Raw genomic sequence first — 18,221 nt, forward strand, 5'->3', positions numbered from 1 at the left:
AGGCAGAAAAGCTTCTCTGCTAGCAAATATGAAAGAAAGGGAAAGGGCAAGTGTTACCAGCGCCAATGTGAGGCATCTGTTGGGAGAAAATCTGTGAGGTAGGTCAAGGCTGTGCTGGGAAGAAAACAGACTCAAATAAAAAAAAACTGAAGGTCAAATAAATCCCAAGAGAACGTGAAAAGCTCTCAAGACGTTTGTGAAAATAGCCGAGCATATCAAAACTGTCATCTTCATCACGTTGACCATAGAACAACATTGCCAGTGGAAAATATTCTTAGTTATTATTTTATTGATCGTACGTCAGCAACATAATTACGAGGCAAAGGGCTTGTAGGCTAGTCCATATTGTTTTGCGTCCCGTGGCGGCACAAAATTTCTTTCTCCGTTCGATACAGCCCACAATAACATACAACCCTAAAAATAGAAACGTTTACATTGTTATTTTGAAATTTCATGAATATCCTCGGCCTCAACCTTTCAAAGCCAACATCAGTTTGTTCCCTGTTTTGGTAAACAATGTCCAGTATAGTGAACATCCATGTGTCTAAGATTCCCAAAATAAAAACATGAAAACTGAATCCATCTCGACAGTTTGGCCAAAGCCGAAAGGGAATATCGAGGTTTCGAGTTTTACGAAGTGCGTGTACTCGTAATACTACAGGCAAACAGAAATGTATTTTGCGCATTCCATACATAATGCAAGTGTAATCCATTTAACCAGCACTATACGTTTTTTTTTTTTTTTTTTTTTTCTCGCTCTCTCACGGAGAGTCTCTTATAATCCATTTCACGTTGCTGTTATTATCCCTTTGTAGCGGTGGAGGATTTCAGGAGCGGATCTCCAAAGGGTGATTGAATAACACATGTAAGCACACCTACATACAATACAGAAGAATAAACTCGCACATATATTTACATTGACATAAGCAAAGGCGAGGCTCGCTTATTTGAATCGTCCTTAACGATAATTCGTTTTTCCCAAGTTAACCCCATTAAGAACTCTTTATTGATTGGCATGTCGGGAAAAACATTGTGCAATTGTGTGCTTCCGGATCGATTGTACACTCGCTGCAATCTTAAATATCCATAGAAATGTTTCACTCAAAGACACCGTGTTCCCACACATTGTTTTCAACACTAAGAACTTGCTGAGATGATTTCAAGGAGTATGTTGGATTTGAACTCATTCACTGCCGAGCCCGGTTAAAATGGATCTTTGACGTCTATAGTCGTCAATGGCAGTGAACCGGTTAAGCGCTTGTGTCACATCAAAAGTGGAAAATTGGATTATTCAAACTCTGCGGGGATTAATACTTTCTAAGACTAGGACATACATTTTTGAAAAAAACTCAGGGACACGTGGGAAGCTTATCGGAATGAAAGTAGTCAGGAAATAATTTTTGATGCTCTCCTGTGTTTGCGAGGAAACCGAAACAGCATCTCTTGGGGAATCTAGTCTCCCGCAATACAAGACCAAAATTAAAAACCACTGTTAAAAGTAAAAAAAACAAAAAAAAACAAGTCTAATATGTCTTTATAATCTTACAGTGTCAAAGATGTGACAAATATACTCGAGGCATTTCCCAATCTACTATATTTACAAAGATGAATGCCGAACTGAGAGAATTCATCGACCCTTGCGTGAATGTTTGTCAGGGTTTCATTTACAAGTTTTCCTTGAGCCATGTGATGTAGTTGTCCGTCATGCGGTGACCAATGCGGAAGTCCGTCGGCCACACGGTGAACATAATGGCTCCGTGAAATCCCGAGTCGTAGTGTTCGTGCGTCACTTCCACGCCGGCGGCACGCAGTCGCGTGGCGTACATGATCCCGTCATCTCTCAGGACGTCGTACTCGCATGTCATGATGTAAGCTTTGGGTAGCCCGCGGAAGGCCGCGTCCGGAACCAGCAACGGGGACGCCCTGGGGTCGGATAAAGATTCAAAGGATAGCCCCGCCTCTCCCTGCGTTACTTCAGGGGCGCTGTAATTGTATTTTCCGTGATACGTTTCAGGCAGGAAGGCGCTCCAGTTGACGAACTTCAACAAGCTGGATGATTCTGGGTTATTGTGGGCGTTGGCCATCATGGCTCTGAAAAATGCCCTGTCGCTGGTGAAGTACTCGCTCCAGAACCGTACCATGAGGGTACGTGGCAAAATGGGCATGTCTTGATTCTGTTGATAAGATGGTGTGTTGAGGTCCAATGCCTGGAGCACAGGGTAGATGAGGGCTTGGGCTTTCAACTGAACCTTTTGTGTCGGATCCTTCAGTAACTGGAACGATAGGACAGAGAGAAGAAAATATCTGACTGAAATCGCCCGAGAGCGTCTGATGACATGGACGTATTGCGTCATCTCACTACTTGTGTGATTCAAAGTCAACATGATCCATCAACCCCCTGAGCCAAAACCCACATGCTTGTCACTATGCCATTCACACATGACCCCCAGAAGCATTTTGGAGTTGACTTTAGAGGCAGCAGATTGTGAACCAGCATGACTGCTTTTATGTAAAAGTTAATCGCCCGTGGTAAAGTATACCGAGATGGCATCTACTTCAGATTTTAGACTTTGCTTTTTGGTTGAACCTGTTTAGCGAGACCGTAGAGGTTTCATTTACCTGTTGGGACACAGCGGCTGCCAGGTTCCCCCCGGCGCTGTCACCGGACACCGCAATTCGTCCCGGGTCGACAGAATACCGGGCGAGCACGTCTATCTGGAGAAAGTGCTTGACAACACGATATACATCCTCGTACGGAACAGGGAAGTGGTGAGGAGGGGCAAGGCGGTACCTGGAAAGATGAGGAGATTGAATGTTCATGAACTTGGTTCATAATCATACTGAGTGGAGAGAAAACAAGTATGAACAGATTTTTATTTTTTTAGTCATTTAAGCTTTGCTAAGGCCACTAAACTAAATGAATTGGTCTGAAATATTCAGGATTTGTCTTGGAGTTGATTTTGATTGAGAATTTTGTTTTCCTTGCTTCAGGTGATTATGTCCACCTGTCCCTTGTGTTAGCCAATCAACTTCCTCCGATCCTTTGTGTCTCGTCCAGTTGGTCCCTGTTGTCTCGTCACTTTGTTTGTATTTAGTTCCCTGTTTTCATTCAATTCAATGTCTCTCTCCGTGCTTTGTCTTGTTGCTGTGCTTTTATTTTATCTGTTGTTTCAAGTCCAAGTACGATTTTGCTAGTATTTGTTTTGATACTTATTTCCCTGTTGGTTATGAACTCCTGTTTATTGAGTTTACTATTCGCTTTGTCTGTTTTGTGTCTTCAAATGAAATTCATTTATGAGTGAACTCCAGCATTTGCCCCAAGCCCAATCTAGACAGGAATGACTTACTCTACAGAGAGAATGACAGCGTTTAGATCCGTAGCCACTTTTCTGGCGAGGAAATCATAAGGACCCATATCTGTGAAGAGAAGACAGAACACAAAGTACTTTTCGGAGGGCAACGTAATTGACGTTCGCTCATCTCTGCTCGCTGCAGATGAACCTGTTAAAGGAGAGCTACTCCAGTCAAATCAGGTCACACTCAATTCATTCCAACATTTCAGTCAGCGCACCATAACTATCGGATGGATAATTATCGGACCGTCAATGAAGAAAAAGGTTGTCACAACACGTTAGACAATAACCATTCGACGTGAGTTCATTGACTGTTTCTTTTTTAGGCTCATTTATTTACGCAACCACTGCGAGCGATAACACGCAAAAGACATCCAAGCGAGATCCCGTTGAAATATTCCAAACATTAATTAAAATAGCTTCTAGCCATTCTCGAAATCAAATAAATGTTCTCAAACACCCAGGACAAACAGATTGCAAGAACAGCACGACACGTGTCAAACTGAACGGTGTGTCGTCAGGGGTCCTGAATTAGAAAAGCCGGGCACCCCCTTGAGGTCCCCACCGTTCCGACAGACGGTGTGTTATTTCTTCCGAAATAATTTCCCGGCTTTCTTATCATCCGTGATCGGATGTCTAAATATCACTAGAATCTTACGTGAACTCCCCAGACACCATCCTCCGCCATGCAGGTATATGAGAGCCCTCCTGAGCTGGCCACTTTGCTGCTTGGGTTGGTAAAGCAGCACCTCCACCCCGTCGAACGCCTCCACCGTCACGTTGACGTGTTCGTCGGAAACCGGTGCGATGCTTTCAAGCAAGGTGATGACGTACATTACTCCCATGTAGTCCTTCAGTCCTATTAATTCACTGAAATCTGCCTGAAAGAGGAAACAAAGCAAGGGTCAATTATCAATTATATTGACGACTATTGTCGGTGTCCAACTCTGGCCCGCGGACCAAATCTGGCCCACAGTGTAATTGTATTAGGCCCGCGAAGACAAATTGTACATCAACTATGTGCCAATACTAAAAGCACCAAGTGAACTCATATGAAACGTTCATACATTTATTTGGCTTGACAGTTATAATGGCCCTCAGAAGGAAACTATGACTACGATGCGGCTCGTGGTAAAAATGAGTTTGCCATCTTTTGAATTGATTTCATCAAAATTGTCAGCAGAAATTATTCTCTGATTCCAGTAGTGAAAGCTGACTGATTATCTGTTGTGGTTAATCAACATAAGATATTTTCAAACATCTGCTTTTACTTTGGAAAACAAATCAGTAACTGAATCGCCCCCCCAGAAAAAAAATCAATGAGTACAGAATCAAGCTCTCTCATGCAATCTTACAAAACAAATCACACAAAAATACAATAAAAAAAAAAAACTCAGTACATTACAGTAAGAGCCAACCCCTTCACCGATTCATTTTCTTACAACAACAAACCTATTCGAGTAGGAAAAGCTTCACCGATTAATTTTCTCACAACAACAACAAACGATGCAAGTGATTTTAAAAAGAGTCATATTAATAACCCCAGGCAGGGATAAGAAACAGTATACCACATGCAGTTTCCTTAATAGGCTCTATTATTAGAAGGTGTGAGCAGGACTATACTACACATGGATTAGCATTTGACATAATCTGGTGGAACCACATCAGCGAAATACAAATAACATTGCCTACAAGAATTCATCCACAAAGCAAAATCTTTCATCTACATTTTTATTTATGTATAGCAATTATCAATTCAAATGATTTTATTTTCCCTATAAATCCCAATTAGAATAATTTACGAATGATTTTGACCACATATTAGATTAGAAGATTAAAAGGTGATTAAAGAACTTCTGTTTGCAATATATAATAATCACGGCTTGCAAGTGTGAATGAATAAAAGCAGAGTTGAGTGCTTACCAGGTGGCTGAGACTTCTGAAGAAAGTGTCAGTCAGCATGAGTTTCCATCTCTCGTCTATATTTTCAGGAATGGGCTCGTAGATATAATAAGCGCTAAAGGAGCAAAGAGCCACGACTAAAAAGATGCTTCCCAACCTCATCGTGCATGCGACGGCGTCTGTGTGGAGAGACCGCTGGAGATTGTTCAGCGGCGAGAAGCGACTCAACTTACGCGCGCAAAAAAATAAATATTTTTTTTTCTCTCTTCTTTCTCCTCCTCCCCTGCTGTTCAGCCGCGCGTGTTTGTTGATAGCTCGTCTTTTTTTCTCTCTGTGCGCATGGAAGCGCGGTTTGGAGTGGTCAAGTGGAAGCCGTGTGTGTAGTGGTGGTAGTGGTGGTAATGGTGGGGGGGGTGCGCACGAGGCAAGAACCGTCCCGTCCCACCTTGGCCCGAGTCGTGAATTCTTCAGGTGCCTCTGGATCAGATGCAGCTCTCACAGCGGGGGGTTAGAGGTGCAACGGAGGTGAACGTGTTGTTATTCGATCTTGTCGCTGGCACGTGCTGGGAAGAGAACATAAAAATCAATTTGACATGTAAATTAAAGCAGATGGGCCTTTATTAACAAAAACAACAATATTTTTCTGCATGAGGAACTTATTGAGCTCTGAAGGAGACCAAGAAGAGAGATGTTGTTCTCGCACAGAATCTGGTTGACATCTGGTGACCTTCGAAGTTGTCATATTAAATACTTTAATAAGAAAACTTTACAAGTTGTTTTGTGAATTGTTTTCAGTTGGCATGAGTCTACTGACAACCCCAGCACGATGGAATTTTGTTCCCACCATTTTTTTAATTCTCTAAATTTCGAGATCGTGGCGGAGAAACTAGCAACTTTTTAGAGTCGGGTCCCAAACTTGCTTGTAATTTGGAATTAGCCAATTAAATTGGCAAAGACCTGCCAACAGAGATGTTATGAGGAAATTCATCTTGCAACTGGATAGCTGCTGTGGAATAGTAAATAACTATAAGACACTCAAGGACACCCCCCCCCCCCCCCCCGTACTCTAACACTCCCCCCCTCCCAACCCACCAAACTTCTGAGGCGACCACCACGTTTGGGTGATAAATCTTTCATCAAGCCCCTTCGCTCTCGGGCGTGTCAAGTAACGCACTCGTGGATGTCTTCATCCACGTAGCGCCTTGCTGTGCGATGCTACGTCAACACCGAACATCCCGCTGGGCAAAGTGTGCTCTTGCATTCATTAAAATGCGAGCTTAGCTCATATTTTACTAGCATTTTATGGCCGATATTCAACTTAGTCCTCGCTGGAGCCATATGGAACATCTCAAGAATTTCGAGAAGTCAGCAGCAAGCACGTTTCAAACTTTTGAATTTGTAGAACTCCCGCAGCGGGGCAACTGCAGGAGCTACGGTTTTAAATTGACCAAGCAGATTTTGAATTGAAGGAAACTGCGTACATCTTAATAGTGATGGCATAACGTTATATCTTAAATTTAGATCAATCAGAGCAGGAGGTCCGGAGTTGCGGCCTGCCGAATTTTGTCTTTCAGCAAAAGGGGCGTGGCCTAATTCTTATAAATCCTTTTATCTCAGAAATTCCTGCGTCAATCTTCATGAAGCAGCTTTTGGTGGAACCTCTAATCAACATTCCAAATCAGTACTCATTTATAAGATTGGTGCATATTTTTGGAAATTTGACCTTTTGACTAGGAATGTTTTGTTTTTTTTCAGCATACTTGGGTAGTCACGGATACCGATACCAAACCCCGACACCACAATGACAGATCATTCAAAATACCCCAATATATCCGATTTCCTTGAAGTTAATGGTAGGATTATGACGTGTTATAACAGCAACAGCCTGGATCTCAAGATGTACTTTTTTTTCTTCGAGGTGCCTCATGATCATGGGACTGCTATTAAGAAACAGCAGCGGATTAGCGTTCTATCAGTAGTCGGCTGTACGAGACTTGTGTGATAAGGAATGTTGGAGTCTTTCACCTCACTACACTTGAACTTTGCTATCAGCAGACGATTGCACAAAGAGGAGGCGAAGACATTGACACAAGACAAAAGAATTATTCTTGTGCAATATAAAAGTCATACAAATGTATTATGATAGAATGAATCAGAGGGACTTTTCTTCTAATAGGATTGTTACAAAAGTAACAAAGTGTAATTCTCCAAACTACTACAACTTATGATAATAATATTGTACTCCTCATTTGATGAAACCTATTCCTATTTTTGCAAAGTACTACGGTATCGTTTAGTGCCCAGCAGATGGTGCCATGAGCTAACTCTGCGTTGACCTAAACTGCGCTGTCGCCTCATGTAAAATAACAGACCGTATTAAAAGGACTATAAATAGATTTGAAAGCTTTAAACCTAATATTTTAATGTATATTTTATTCCTTTATTTATTTATTTTTATTTGTTTATTTATTTATTTATTTATTTATTTATTCAGATTCAATTTCATAAATATATGTACCGTGTGTGGATGTGTATATGCGGCTGTGTATACGTGAGTATTTGTATGCGTATACGTGTACGTGCAAAATGTGTATCTGTGTATGTGTCTATATGTATTAATATACATCAATCATATACATGTATATATGTGTGTGTATATTTAATTCCACTTCAAATAGTACTTTGAAGTTCAAGTAAGATAACTGAACAAGTAAACCCAAAGAAAAGATGTCAACATTATCTTTCTTGTTTACCAGCCATTACCTTGTTTTTCTTCCAAAGACAAATAAAACCAAGACTTTATATAGGTATTGATGACAAACTGCCGGGATTATCACACCATTACATAACACCAGTGAGACCTTTATATCCTATAAAAAGCTTAGATGAACTGCACAGCTTTCATTGGGACTGGAAGCCCCCCCTGATGACCACTCAGGAGGAATTTATTGTAGCGGGTAGATAGGAAGCCGGTGTAAGATCCACCAAGGCAATCAGAAACATATGTTCAAAGTAAAGGAAGCCTCTGGCTGTATAGTAATCTTTGGAATGACTATTAGCTATTGCCATATAGCAAAGGGCAGGAAGTTGAGCATTTTTTTTTTTTTTTGCTCATGCAGCAGAAAGCTCAGTAAAACCAGACTGGTAATTTATAACAGTAGGGCAAAACATGTGAAAGAAGCTAAGATGAATCAAAAACATATGAATCATATGAAGGGATGGTGCTACGTTGGGGGTAGCTAAAGGGTTTGTCCAGTTAAACCACGCCAGCATTTTTATTTGATGTTCTAAAATATATTTATAATTTATAAAAAGAAGCCTGCACTTAAATGAGCGCAACATTGGTTCCCAATGTTTCTGGCATGATGAGCGGGGATTGCGGACAATCCGTCAAGTCGTTGACAAGCATCTGGTTTTGGTGTGCAGTATGGATGGGAACAATAGACAAGAGTCCAAATGCCTGAAACCACGAGACTACTTTGCAACCCACATGAAAACGTTGAATGTGACGCTAAGAAAATGTAGCTTGATTTGCTTCGTGTGATGATGAACCTCTGTGGCCGTTTTTGGAATCATCATGAATTACACGGATGACAGTCAGCGACACATTTGTCAAATCAGCAAGAAGCTAAAGGGACATGTTTGAGTTCAGTGTGTCAATGACGTTTCAGGGTCAAGAAAAGGACCAAGTTTTTGGTTCTGTGCATCAGCATAAGTACTTTAAATGCTCATTTAGATTACATTTTAATATATTTAAAGCATGTATGGACGCAAAATATTAATATTGACTCATTGCATATTTTTGATGAGAATATGCTTGGACCTACCCCAGATGCCAGACCAGATAATTATTACATGATAAATTTCTGGCTCCGGCAGTGGACACGACAATAAATCAAGATATAAGGGCTGAATGTAAAAATATAAAAGTCAATTAAAAAGTCAATTAAGCCAATTAAAGTCTGAAGTGTAAGAAGAATATTATACAGTCACCTACGACAACATCCCGTGCGATCCAGAAGTCCATGGTGTAGCCGCGAAAAATCGAATATTTTCAGAATCAAAATAACCTCTCGGTATGACTGCACCGACCAAAGGTCATCAGGTGAATGTGTCCTCATGTATACCCAAGAGCCTAGCAGCTTGCTGTGACTTTTTGCTGAGTCATCCCTTTGGCCTTTAAACCGGCTAGAATTATTTTCCTGTATTGAGTCAACTTAAGCAAACTTACCAGTCAGACCACATTTTAAAAATGATTACATGATGAACAATAAAGCTGGTTTACAATCTAAGTCCAAGGGGAACCAGAATCCCAAACGAGGATCCTTGCTCCTGTGTTCCCCAATCCAACACACACCAAGACACAAAATATCGCAAATCTATGCAATCCCGTATTCATCCTTTCCCCTCAGCCTTACTAAGCTTCTTATTGCTACCCAAGAATAAGCTTAACTTTTCATTTATTGCCGCCAGTGCCAGAACATAACACTGGCAAGGAGGAAAATCTGCTCTTTCAGAAGATTAAACTCACTTTAGCTCACAGGAATAAGCCCCGAATCCCGACTAATTGAATTTATTCATGCTTGTATCGCGACTGCGAGGAGAATGAGAAGGACTAGAGTGTTTGCGTTCAAAAATACTGAGATGACTTTTGACCTTAAGCACTTGAGTGGTTCCTGTAATGTCTTGAATCAAAAAGGAAGAATACGAATAAAATTCCAGAGGAGTCGGTTGTCCAAATTGTGTGGCTTCCAGATGTTGGACTAAAAAAAAAAAAAAAAACAGCAAACAAACGAAGTCGTTGCGATCTTTGTGATCTGAAGCAACAGATGAAAAGATCCTCATTAAATTCTCATTCCGTTCACATGAATCATCCATCCACACGTTTATGAGAAGGCTATCCGATCTCCTTTGCTTTGTGGTTCCAGTCCGACTAAAACTTCATACTGTCCATAAATAGATAACTCGTGTCCCTTTCAACCAAAAAAAAAAAAAGCTTCAGATGCAAACAACGAGATTCAAGTTGTAGTAATAGTATCGGTCTGAAAAAAAAATAGTATCGGACATCTCTATTGTCAACGTCAAACAAGATTTGAGACGTGAAGCCAAAAATATTCAAATACAAAAGGGCTGTATGGAAAAAAAAAAAGTCTCGTTCATTTTTAACTTTTCCTCTCTGGGAATATTAGGAGAGAAATGAAATACTATTATCTTGGCAGCCATTTTGGCCAGGTTTAGCACTCCCCAGCAGATGTGTGCCTTTTCCAGTAGGCCTTATATTTCACAGCTACTCCAGGATTACATTCGGGCAGGTTGGAAAGAGAAGGGAAGGGGAGGGGGGAGGCGGTAGGGGGGGCGCGTATAAGACCAAAAAGAAGTTTCAGCTTCAGGCGCTCCTTAGACATGCTCTCCTCAAGCAGCGGGTCCATCTGGGGATTATTTCTGAAGGTTTATCGGTTGGAACACTTTCTTCTACTGGAGCTCTAATTTGGTGGCAGTCAAGTTGTTTTTACAGGTGAGGGGAAGTTAGCATTGTTTTTGTCCGCATTGCTATTGTGTTATTGTTTTCATATGCAAGAGCATAGCAGTGTTTTTAGGGTTGAGAATATTGTCATAATATTGTGCAGTATTCCGGACAAAACTTTAAAGGAACTTATTGCTTTATCACGTGTCATCAAGATGTGCACCATTCTTTTTTTTTTTTTTTATAAATATGTAAATTTATTTCAAAACTAGCGGTTGATAAAACAAAAGCAATTTAATATAAATATAAATTAGAAAGGGCCATTATTTAAAAAGACAAAATTGTAATTTTTAAAAAAATTAAAGTACTTTACAAAAAAGGTTGATTTGTGTAACCGTGGCTTATATTTGATCACATTAAGTTAAATTTTAAATTTGTATTTATAAAAGTTACACAGTCATCAACAATATCAAGTACTGCTGCTCTTTGGGACACCCCCCCCCCCCCCAAAAAAATACAATCAGACAAAATAGTTTTATTTTATATTGTTTACTTAATTTGCCTTTTCCAAATTCCAATTCTGCCTGTTTTGTTCTAGCTCATCACTAATTCAACAAGTCTTAACCTCCAAACTTTTACTGCATCAATTTTGCTGCTATTTGGGAAGAATTAGTCACCATTGTTATCCTGACCACAGTCTGCTTTCCTGTCTCTAGGTGGGTTGAAATTTACAATGCAGATCCAAATGAGTTTTCCGTGCACAATGAGCGCCTGCGGAGGTTCATACCTGCGGAGGTGTCTGCCGTCCCCGGGGTCTCTCTTACTGCTTTTGGCCGCCGTGTCCCCGGTTCGAGGCGACTGTCCCACATCGTGCGTCTGCTCCGTAGCCACAGAAGTGTTTTGCACCTTTCGTTACCTGAACGCGGTGCCTGGCCACATCCAGCCGGCTGTGGAAAGAATTAACCTCGGGTGAGATTCCACTTTTCTCTCTAATGTTTAGCAGACTGAGAACGAGGGGTTATTATAGTGCTTCTCGACTTGTTCTTTAGTTGACCTAAACGATGCTGGAGGTTCAAGCGTTCCAAGATGCTGACGTCATAATAGCTTTGAAAAGTCAAATGGCTTTTTAAGCCACTGGGTCAGCCTTTAATTAAAAGCATTTTGACAAAATTGGCCAATGCCTTTTCATTGTCTCCTTTGAGGAGTAGGAAGATTCCTGTTCCAAATGAGCCACCTTGTTCTTCATTTATTTTTTTTTGTCCAAACCTAAAGAGCTATTTCACGCCGAGTGAAAATAACATTTAATGAAAGGCTCGGTTCGCTTGACATCTTGTCATTTATTATATTCAAATATTCTGAAAGGTATTGTTGAGTATTTTTTTCATTTCCAGGTACAACAGCATAACCGTCTTGCGTGAAAACTCTCTGTCGGGTCTTGAAAAATTGGAAATACTGATGCTGCACAGCAATCTCATTCACAATATTGAGGACGGAGCATTTCAAGATCTACGATCATTACAGGTGATTATCCTCACTCATCAAAAAGAGAATACGTGTTTCTTAGCCAGAATACATTCTCTGGATTTTTCCTTATTAGACCCTCAAGATGTCCTATAACAAAGTCAAAGAACTCAACAAAGAAACATTCCAAGGCCTGAAGAATCTGCAGCGACTCCACATGGACCACAACTTCATTGACTTCATCAGCCCGGAGGCTTTCTATGGCCTGACGAATCTCCAGTTGGTCAATCTGGAGGGCAACCACCTGCAACAACTCCACCCAGACACCTTTGTTACCCTGAGACACAGCCAGGTCTTTAAGTTGTCCTCACTGAGGACCATCTACCTGTCGGACAACTTCCTCACCAGTTTGCCGGAGGAGGTTTTCTCTGGTTGCAGCCGTCTGGAGAATCTTTTTCTCCATGGCAACCGTTGGGCGTGTGATTGTCGTATGAACTGGTTCCCGTTATGGACACGGAAGCACACGGGTGAGTGATGTATTTTTCCTAGTTTGGCCCATTTCTGAATGTCAGACTTGTTTGCTCAACCTTCGACCTCATAGGCAGTGAGAAGAGCAAGCACAGAAGATGAGGCGGAAAAAAAGTGTTCAAGAGCCAAAGTCTATCTTGGAATTTATGACTTGACTTGTTGTTCTCTACAACCGGCTAAAAATCACGTTTGAATGTTTCCAGGAGTGCTAAAATGTAAGCGGGACAGGAGATATCCTCGAGGCCAGCTGTGTCCCGTATGTGAAAACCCAACTCATTACCAGAAGAGACGCCTCTCCCTTCTTCCGAGTGATGCCTTCACTTGCATCAAACCTTGGATCCATGTAAAACAGAAAAACATCAGCTTAGACGAAGGGGATTTCACTCCAGTTTCCCCAAGGGATTTCATCGCCCCACTCGGTTCCATACATATGAACCTGACGGATCAGTTTGGCAATAATGCCAGCTTGTCTTGCACTGTCCAGAGGCCATCTAAATTTGAGAACCTCTCACTTACCTTAGAGGAGGAGGCGGGTCACAATATCACTGCACTCACTACGACCATAACTTCATATTTAGTATGCAACCTTGACAATGAACATATCCAACATTTGTGGCAAATCCTGGCAGCCTACAGTGAATTTCCCATGAGACTTGAAAGAGGCTTGATGTTGGCTAAAACTCCTGAAATGGTGTACCGGTATAGTCAGATGAAAACAGGCGAGGATGAGCTTCACACAAATATCGATGCTGAGATCAAAGCTGTTCCCGCGTGGCTGATGCAAGGTGAGGTTCGTTTGCAGCTTGACCGCACGACAACAACGTTCTCTACTCTCCATATCAAGTACCAGTCTGAAGTCAACCTACGAGTAGAAAACACCTTCCCCAAGAAAGACCACTACTCTTGGACGATGATTACGAAAGACAATAAAACCAAAACTGAGCATATCGTAATATCAGGTGAGTAGTGAAAACTTCTGCAACGTTTTATCCCGGAACTGATGTTTACATTTTTCAATGCAGGCGAGGTGGTTCAGTTGAGCTGTCAAGTCCGAGGGGATCCGAAACCTTTGCTGGAGTGGATTTTACCCGATGGAATGAAGGTCCGAGCTCCTTATGTTAGTGAGGACAACAGAATCATAATCACAGCCGAAGGGAAGCTCACCCTTCGGGGGGCAGATGCCTTGGACACCGGCCTCTATCGCTGCATTGCCACCAACTACCTGGATGCTGACATTCTGGTTTTTCGAGTGACAGTATTGTCTCCTGATGTGGAGGAGACAAATGTCAATGGTGTCCACGTAACCCAGAAATTGGGGGAACATCTTATTTTTGACTGTAGCAGCTCAGGAAGTCCAAAGGCCTCAATTCAGTGGATACTCCCAGACCACTCGATATTGGACGGATCTCAAGGGAAAAAGAAGGTGTTTGAAAATGGCACTCTACTGATTGAGAGCGTGACTACCAGGGATCGAGGATTTTATAGATGTTTGGCTGCTAATCACTTGGGAATTGACCTTCTGGTTTCTCAGGTGACAGTTCGTGAAAGCTCAGAGGTATGGACGGACTTTGATAATGATGGATCAGGCATGGGAATGAAGAACCTGGTAGAGCAAACTTTAACTGACAAGACAAACATCCCTTCTGACAAAGCATCAGATAGAGTCAAAACCGTTGTTTCTGGTCGACGTCATTCCAGACTGAGGTCACGGGGTAAAAGTAGGTCAGAAAGCCAAATAGGACAAAGGAAGCATTCAGCCAGCAACAGACGTGGATTTGGTAATCGAATCTTTGATAAAACAAAAAGTAAAATTGATCCAAAGAAATTTGCTGAATTTATGAAGAAGGCACAAGGTGGAGTAAGAGAAAACACCAAAGAAAGAAATACAGGAAAATACTCAATCGATGATGAAATTGGTTCAGGTGAGGCACGTGACGATTTAATTTTACTTTCTACACTTTTACCCACGACACGTAACCCTGAAAAAGGTGGCGACTTTGAAATGGAAAACACGATAGCAGTCACAAAAAACAGCCAGGGTGTCACTTTCAGTCAAGAAATAGAAAAAACAACAGATTATACGCCAATCAAAAAAAACATCTATACAAACACTCCACTGATTGACAGAGAAGATGTTACAATATATGACCTGAGTTCACCCAACTCAAGCCCGTTTAGTTCTGATGAAACCACAGAGCTTCATTCCCTCAAAAGACTTCCCAAAACTGTTACAGACTCTTCACAAGAAACGCAGCTTCAGTCCTCCGGTCAGCATCCTTCAGAACCAGAGACCTCCACTGAAGTGTTCTCATTTACCCTTGATCCTAATATTACTCCAATGAGGGATGGCACAGACCCCATGGAGCTTTACAACCCAGAAAGCCAGTCCACTATCACGGCTGTTACCACCACACAGAGGCGGGATGATCAAATCACCTTTCATACCACCCAAACAATAAACTCCCCATCATTGGGATCTACCATCATCTCCAAGCAGCACATCCATATCATCCCGCACAAGAATAGTCGAGGAGGTGGGCGCAGAAGAAAGTTCCACGGTCGCAGACGGATCATTAAACCCAACAGGATTACTGACATCCAATCTATTATCAAGAAACTGATACAGCCAGAGCGGAATACAACGTTGCCGTATAGAATTGAAGTGACAACAGGTATTTTTTTTAAATTTATAATTCATACCATCTGTGTAGTTTTTACATTGACCTAACAATTGATCTATTTCTGTTATTTGTCGTTTTCAACCACAGATATGGAACTATCCACACCCACTACACAATTCGGGGCAAAAATTGTCAACAAAAAGATACAGGGAAGGCAAAGAAAGCCAGTCACTACTGAAACATTAACGATACCTCAGACTTCAACAGTGACCTTAACGACATCTCCTCCCGCTCTACCCACCATCGCTACACACAAACCAACAGATTATCAGTCTCGATCGCCAACCACAAGAACAGAAACAAGAGTCATTTTGTTTGACGACGATTATGGCGATTTGTTCTCCGCAGATTTTGAGATATCAGATCTGAAGCCAACTGCTCAGCCAGTAACTACCGTGACCCCAAATTATTACTCCAAGTCTTTGACCACTGCTGAAACACCAACTCTTGCCTCCCCACCTACAGTCAAGCCACCCCTAGACAAAAATCCTGACAGAGAATTTTCATATGGATCCGGTGGGATTCCGGATGATTTTCCTACAACCAGGCCGAGACTTGGTGGAAAGAGAGGACGCCAAGGACGTAGAAGGAGACCCTCAAAGAAACTAAAACATACTAAATTGTATTCAATCAACACAACTCCGACTTTTGACAAAAAGAAAACAACAGAAACCACTGTCCAAACAACTTTACGACAAAAGGGTGCCTCAAAAAATCAAATGTTTACAACATCAGGGGAAATCGACAAAACCACAGAAACATCAGAGGAGCTGACGTATGGTTACAACCGAGTCGACTGGGGTAGTTCCTATACGACGAGAACACCTTTTGTCCACTCAAACACGATGCCTGCCTTGGAGAAACCTTACACAACAACTCAAAATCGAGTCTACTATAACGTCAGAACCCCAACACAGACATTTAAGGGTCACACAGCAACTACAAAAAAACCCAGACTGACAGTCCAAACCAACACCAAGGAGAGTGCAGAGAAAGACATTTCCTTTGAAACAATTACTCGATATAGACCAGAACATGACTACATCTACACATACAACAGAAACAATGTCAAAAATGTCTACGTCACGACCAGTCCCAATGTTGTCAGCGCTCAACCAACGACAATGCTCATGACTAGAAAACCCAAAATACTTGGTGGCAATGCAGCGAGCTTTACGGTTTTGACCCACTCGGATGCCTTCTTACCATGTGACGCAGTTGGAGACCCACTGCCTGTGATATCCTGGAAACGCTTCTCCTCAAGCACAGGTACTGATATGTTGATAATTGTCACCGTGTTGGTATGCTCTCCTAATGAGAACTGTTTCTCAAGTTTTTCTCTCTCCCATCCAGGAAACACAGTTACCATCAAAGGAAAAATGGGCAAATTCGAGTTGTTACGCAATGGCACATTGTCAATACAAAATGCCAATACGAAGGACCGTGGCCAGTACATTTGTATTGCTGAGAATGATCATGGATCAGATAAACTTATTGTCACTCTCTCCGTGGTCGCTTACCCTTCACGTATACTCGAGCCGAAAATGAGAGAGATAAAGTCTCACGCTGGGAATACCGTGGAGATTCAATGTAAGGCAGATGGTCGGCCTACACCGGCGATTTCCTGGATTCTGCCAAATGGGACTCAAGTAAGAGACCACAGAACACTGAATGGAAGGGTTTCAGTCACTGCTGGTGGGACTCTGGTCTTTAGACAGGTGTCTGTTTTTGATAGAGGTCATTACAAGTGCATTGCTAGTAACCCGGCCGGAGCTGATACTGCTACCGTCCGCCTACATGTGGTTGCTGCTCCACCAGGTATCCTAGAGGAAAAACGGCAGCAGGTGAAGGCTGTTTCAAAAGAAAACCTATGGCTACCCTGCACAGGTCAAGGTAGCCCTGAGCCTAGGATTCACTGGGTGTTGCAAGATGGCGTAATGGTCAATTCGCAGAGATCTGCCTGGGACAAGAGGATATCAGTTTATGAAAACGGATCCCTCCTTATTAAGAATTTAGCTCCAATTGACAACGGCAAATATGAATGTATTGCAACCAGCTCCACGGGCTCAGAGCGGAGAGTGGTGACTTTGACGGTCGAGAGAAGAGAAGCTGCGCCGAGAATCGAGGTGATATCCCAGCAAGTAACTGAGTTGTATTTTGGGGATCAGCTCAAGCTAAATTGCTCAGCAATCGGAGAACCTGAACCCAGGATTACGTGGCGGCTACCATCTAATGCGATGGTAGAACAATCACATAGGTAAGATTCCATCACCAAAAACAGTAATGTCCAGAATATTATTGACTGCATGCTCAAGGTAATTGATTAAGATTTATTGTCAATCATGTGAATGTTGTCTGTTGGTTTCAATGTTAATTTCTCTTCTTAGGATGGGCAGCAGATTCCAGGTTCTGGAAAATGGTACTCTGGTGGTCAATTCTGTGATTGATAAAGATGCAGGTGACTATCTCTGTATGGCTAAAAGCACAAGTGGTGATGATGTCCAACTTATGAAGGTCAAGGTGTCAATGAAGCCAGCTAAGATAGACCACAAACCTCATGGCAAGAAGAAAGTTCTGTACGGTAATGACTTCAGGGTCGATTGTAAAGCCTCGGGAGCTCCGAAGCCAGAGATCTCCTGGGGACTTCCCGATGGTACTGTTGTCAACAGTGCTCTGCAGGCTGATTCCTTAAACGGTGGAAGGAGAATACGTCGCTTCACTTTGTTTGACAATGGGACGCTCTATGTTAATCAAGTGAGTAAAAAACAGAACACCGTTCCGAATTATTATAAAAGATCTGTCGTAACGGTTTATATCAATGTATGTTTTTGT

The 18,221-nt window shown here is 41.9% G+C and overlaps 2 protein-coding genes across 8 annotated transcripts in view; one reads left to right on the top strand and one right to left on the bottom strand.

The window, feature by feature from the left end:
* Window positions 1-18,221, top strand: part of igsf10 (immunoglobulin superfamily, member 10) — an 83,915-nt gene that overhangs the window by 63,486 nt on the left and 2,208 nt on the right. For 4 of the 6 annotated variants that reach the window (XM_085915917.1, XM_085915921.1, XM_085915919.1 and 1 more), the window contains 8 exons: window positions 11,436-11,688; window positions 12,111-12,240; window positions 12,317-12,707; window positions 12,912-13,667; window positions 13,731-15,380; window positions 15,477-16,658; window positions 16,743-17,646; window positions 17,777-18,143. In XM_085915917.1, the coding sequence (XP_085772043.1) occupies window positions 11,453-11,688; window positions 12,111-12,240; window positions 12,317-12,707; window positions 12,912-13,667; window positions 13,731-15,380; window positions 15,477-16,658; window positions 16,743-17,646; window positions 17,777-18,143 (5,616 nt within the window). In that variant the 5' untranslated portion in view covers window positions 11,436-11,452. Of the gene's footprint in view, window positions 1-10,694; window positions 10,771-11,435; window positions 11,689-12,110; window positions 12,241-12,316; window positions 12,708-12,911; window positions 13,668-13,730; window positions 15,381-15,476; window positions 16,659-16,742; window positions 17,647-17,776; window positions 18,144-18,221 lie in introns of those variants that run through there. The other 2 variants (XM_085915922.1, XM_085915923.1) reach the window with 2 other exon arrangements.
* Window positions 1,523-5,770, bottom strand: aadac (arylacetamide deacetylase). Of its 2 annotated transcripts, none has more exons than XM_085917268.1 (5): window positions 5,701-5,770; window positions 4,012-4,234; window positions 3,348-3,417; window positions 2,620-2,791; window positions 1,523-2,273 (listed from the first exon to the last, which is right to left on the bottom strand). In XM_085917268.1, the coding sequence occupies exons 2-5, from the start codon at window positions 4,196-4,198 to the stop codon at window positions 1,665-1,667; spliced, it is 1,038 nt and encodes a 345-aa protein (XP_085773394.1). In that variant the 5' UTR covers window positions 4,199-4,234; window positions 5,701-5,770; the 3' UTR covers window positions 1,523-1,664. The 2 variants fall into 2 exon arrangements, with proteins under 2 accessions (XP_085773394.1, XP_085773395.1); XM_085917269.1 differs by lacking the exon at window positions 5,701-5,770 and adding an exon at window positions 5,277-5,692.

The sequence above is a fragment of the Syngnathus leptorhynchus genome, chromosome 7 (genome assembly GCF_054491065.1).
Source record: "Syngnathus leptorhynchus isolate UIUO chromosome 7, UIUO_Slep, whole genome shotgun sequence".
Taxonomy (NCBI): Eukaryota; Metazoa; Chordata; class Actinopteri; order Syngnathiformes; family Syngnathidae; genus Syngnathus; species Syngnathus leptorhynchus.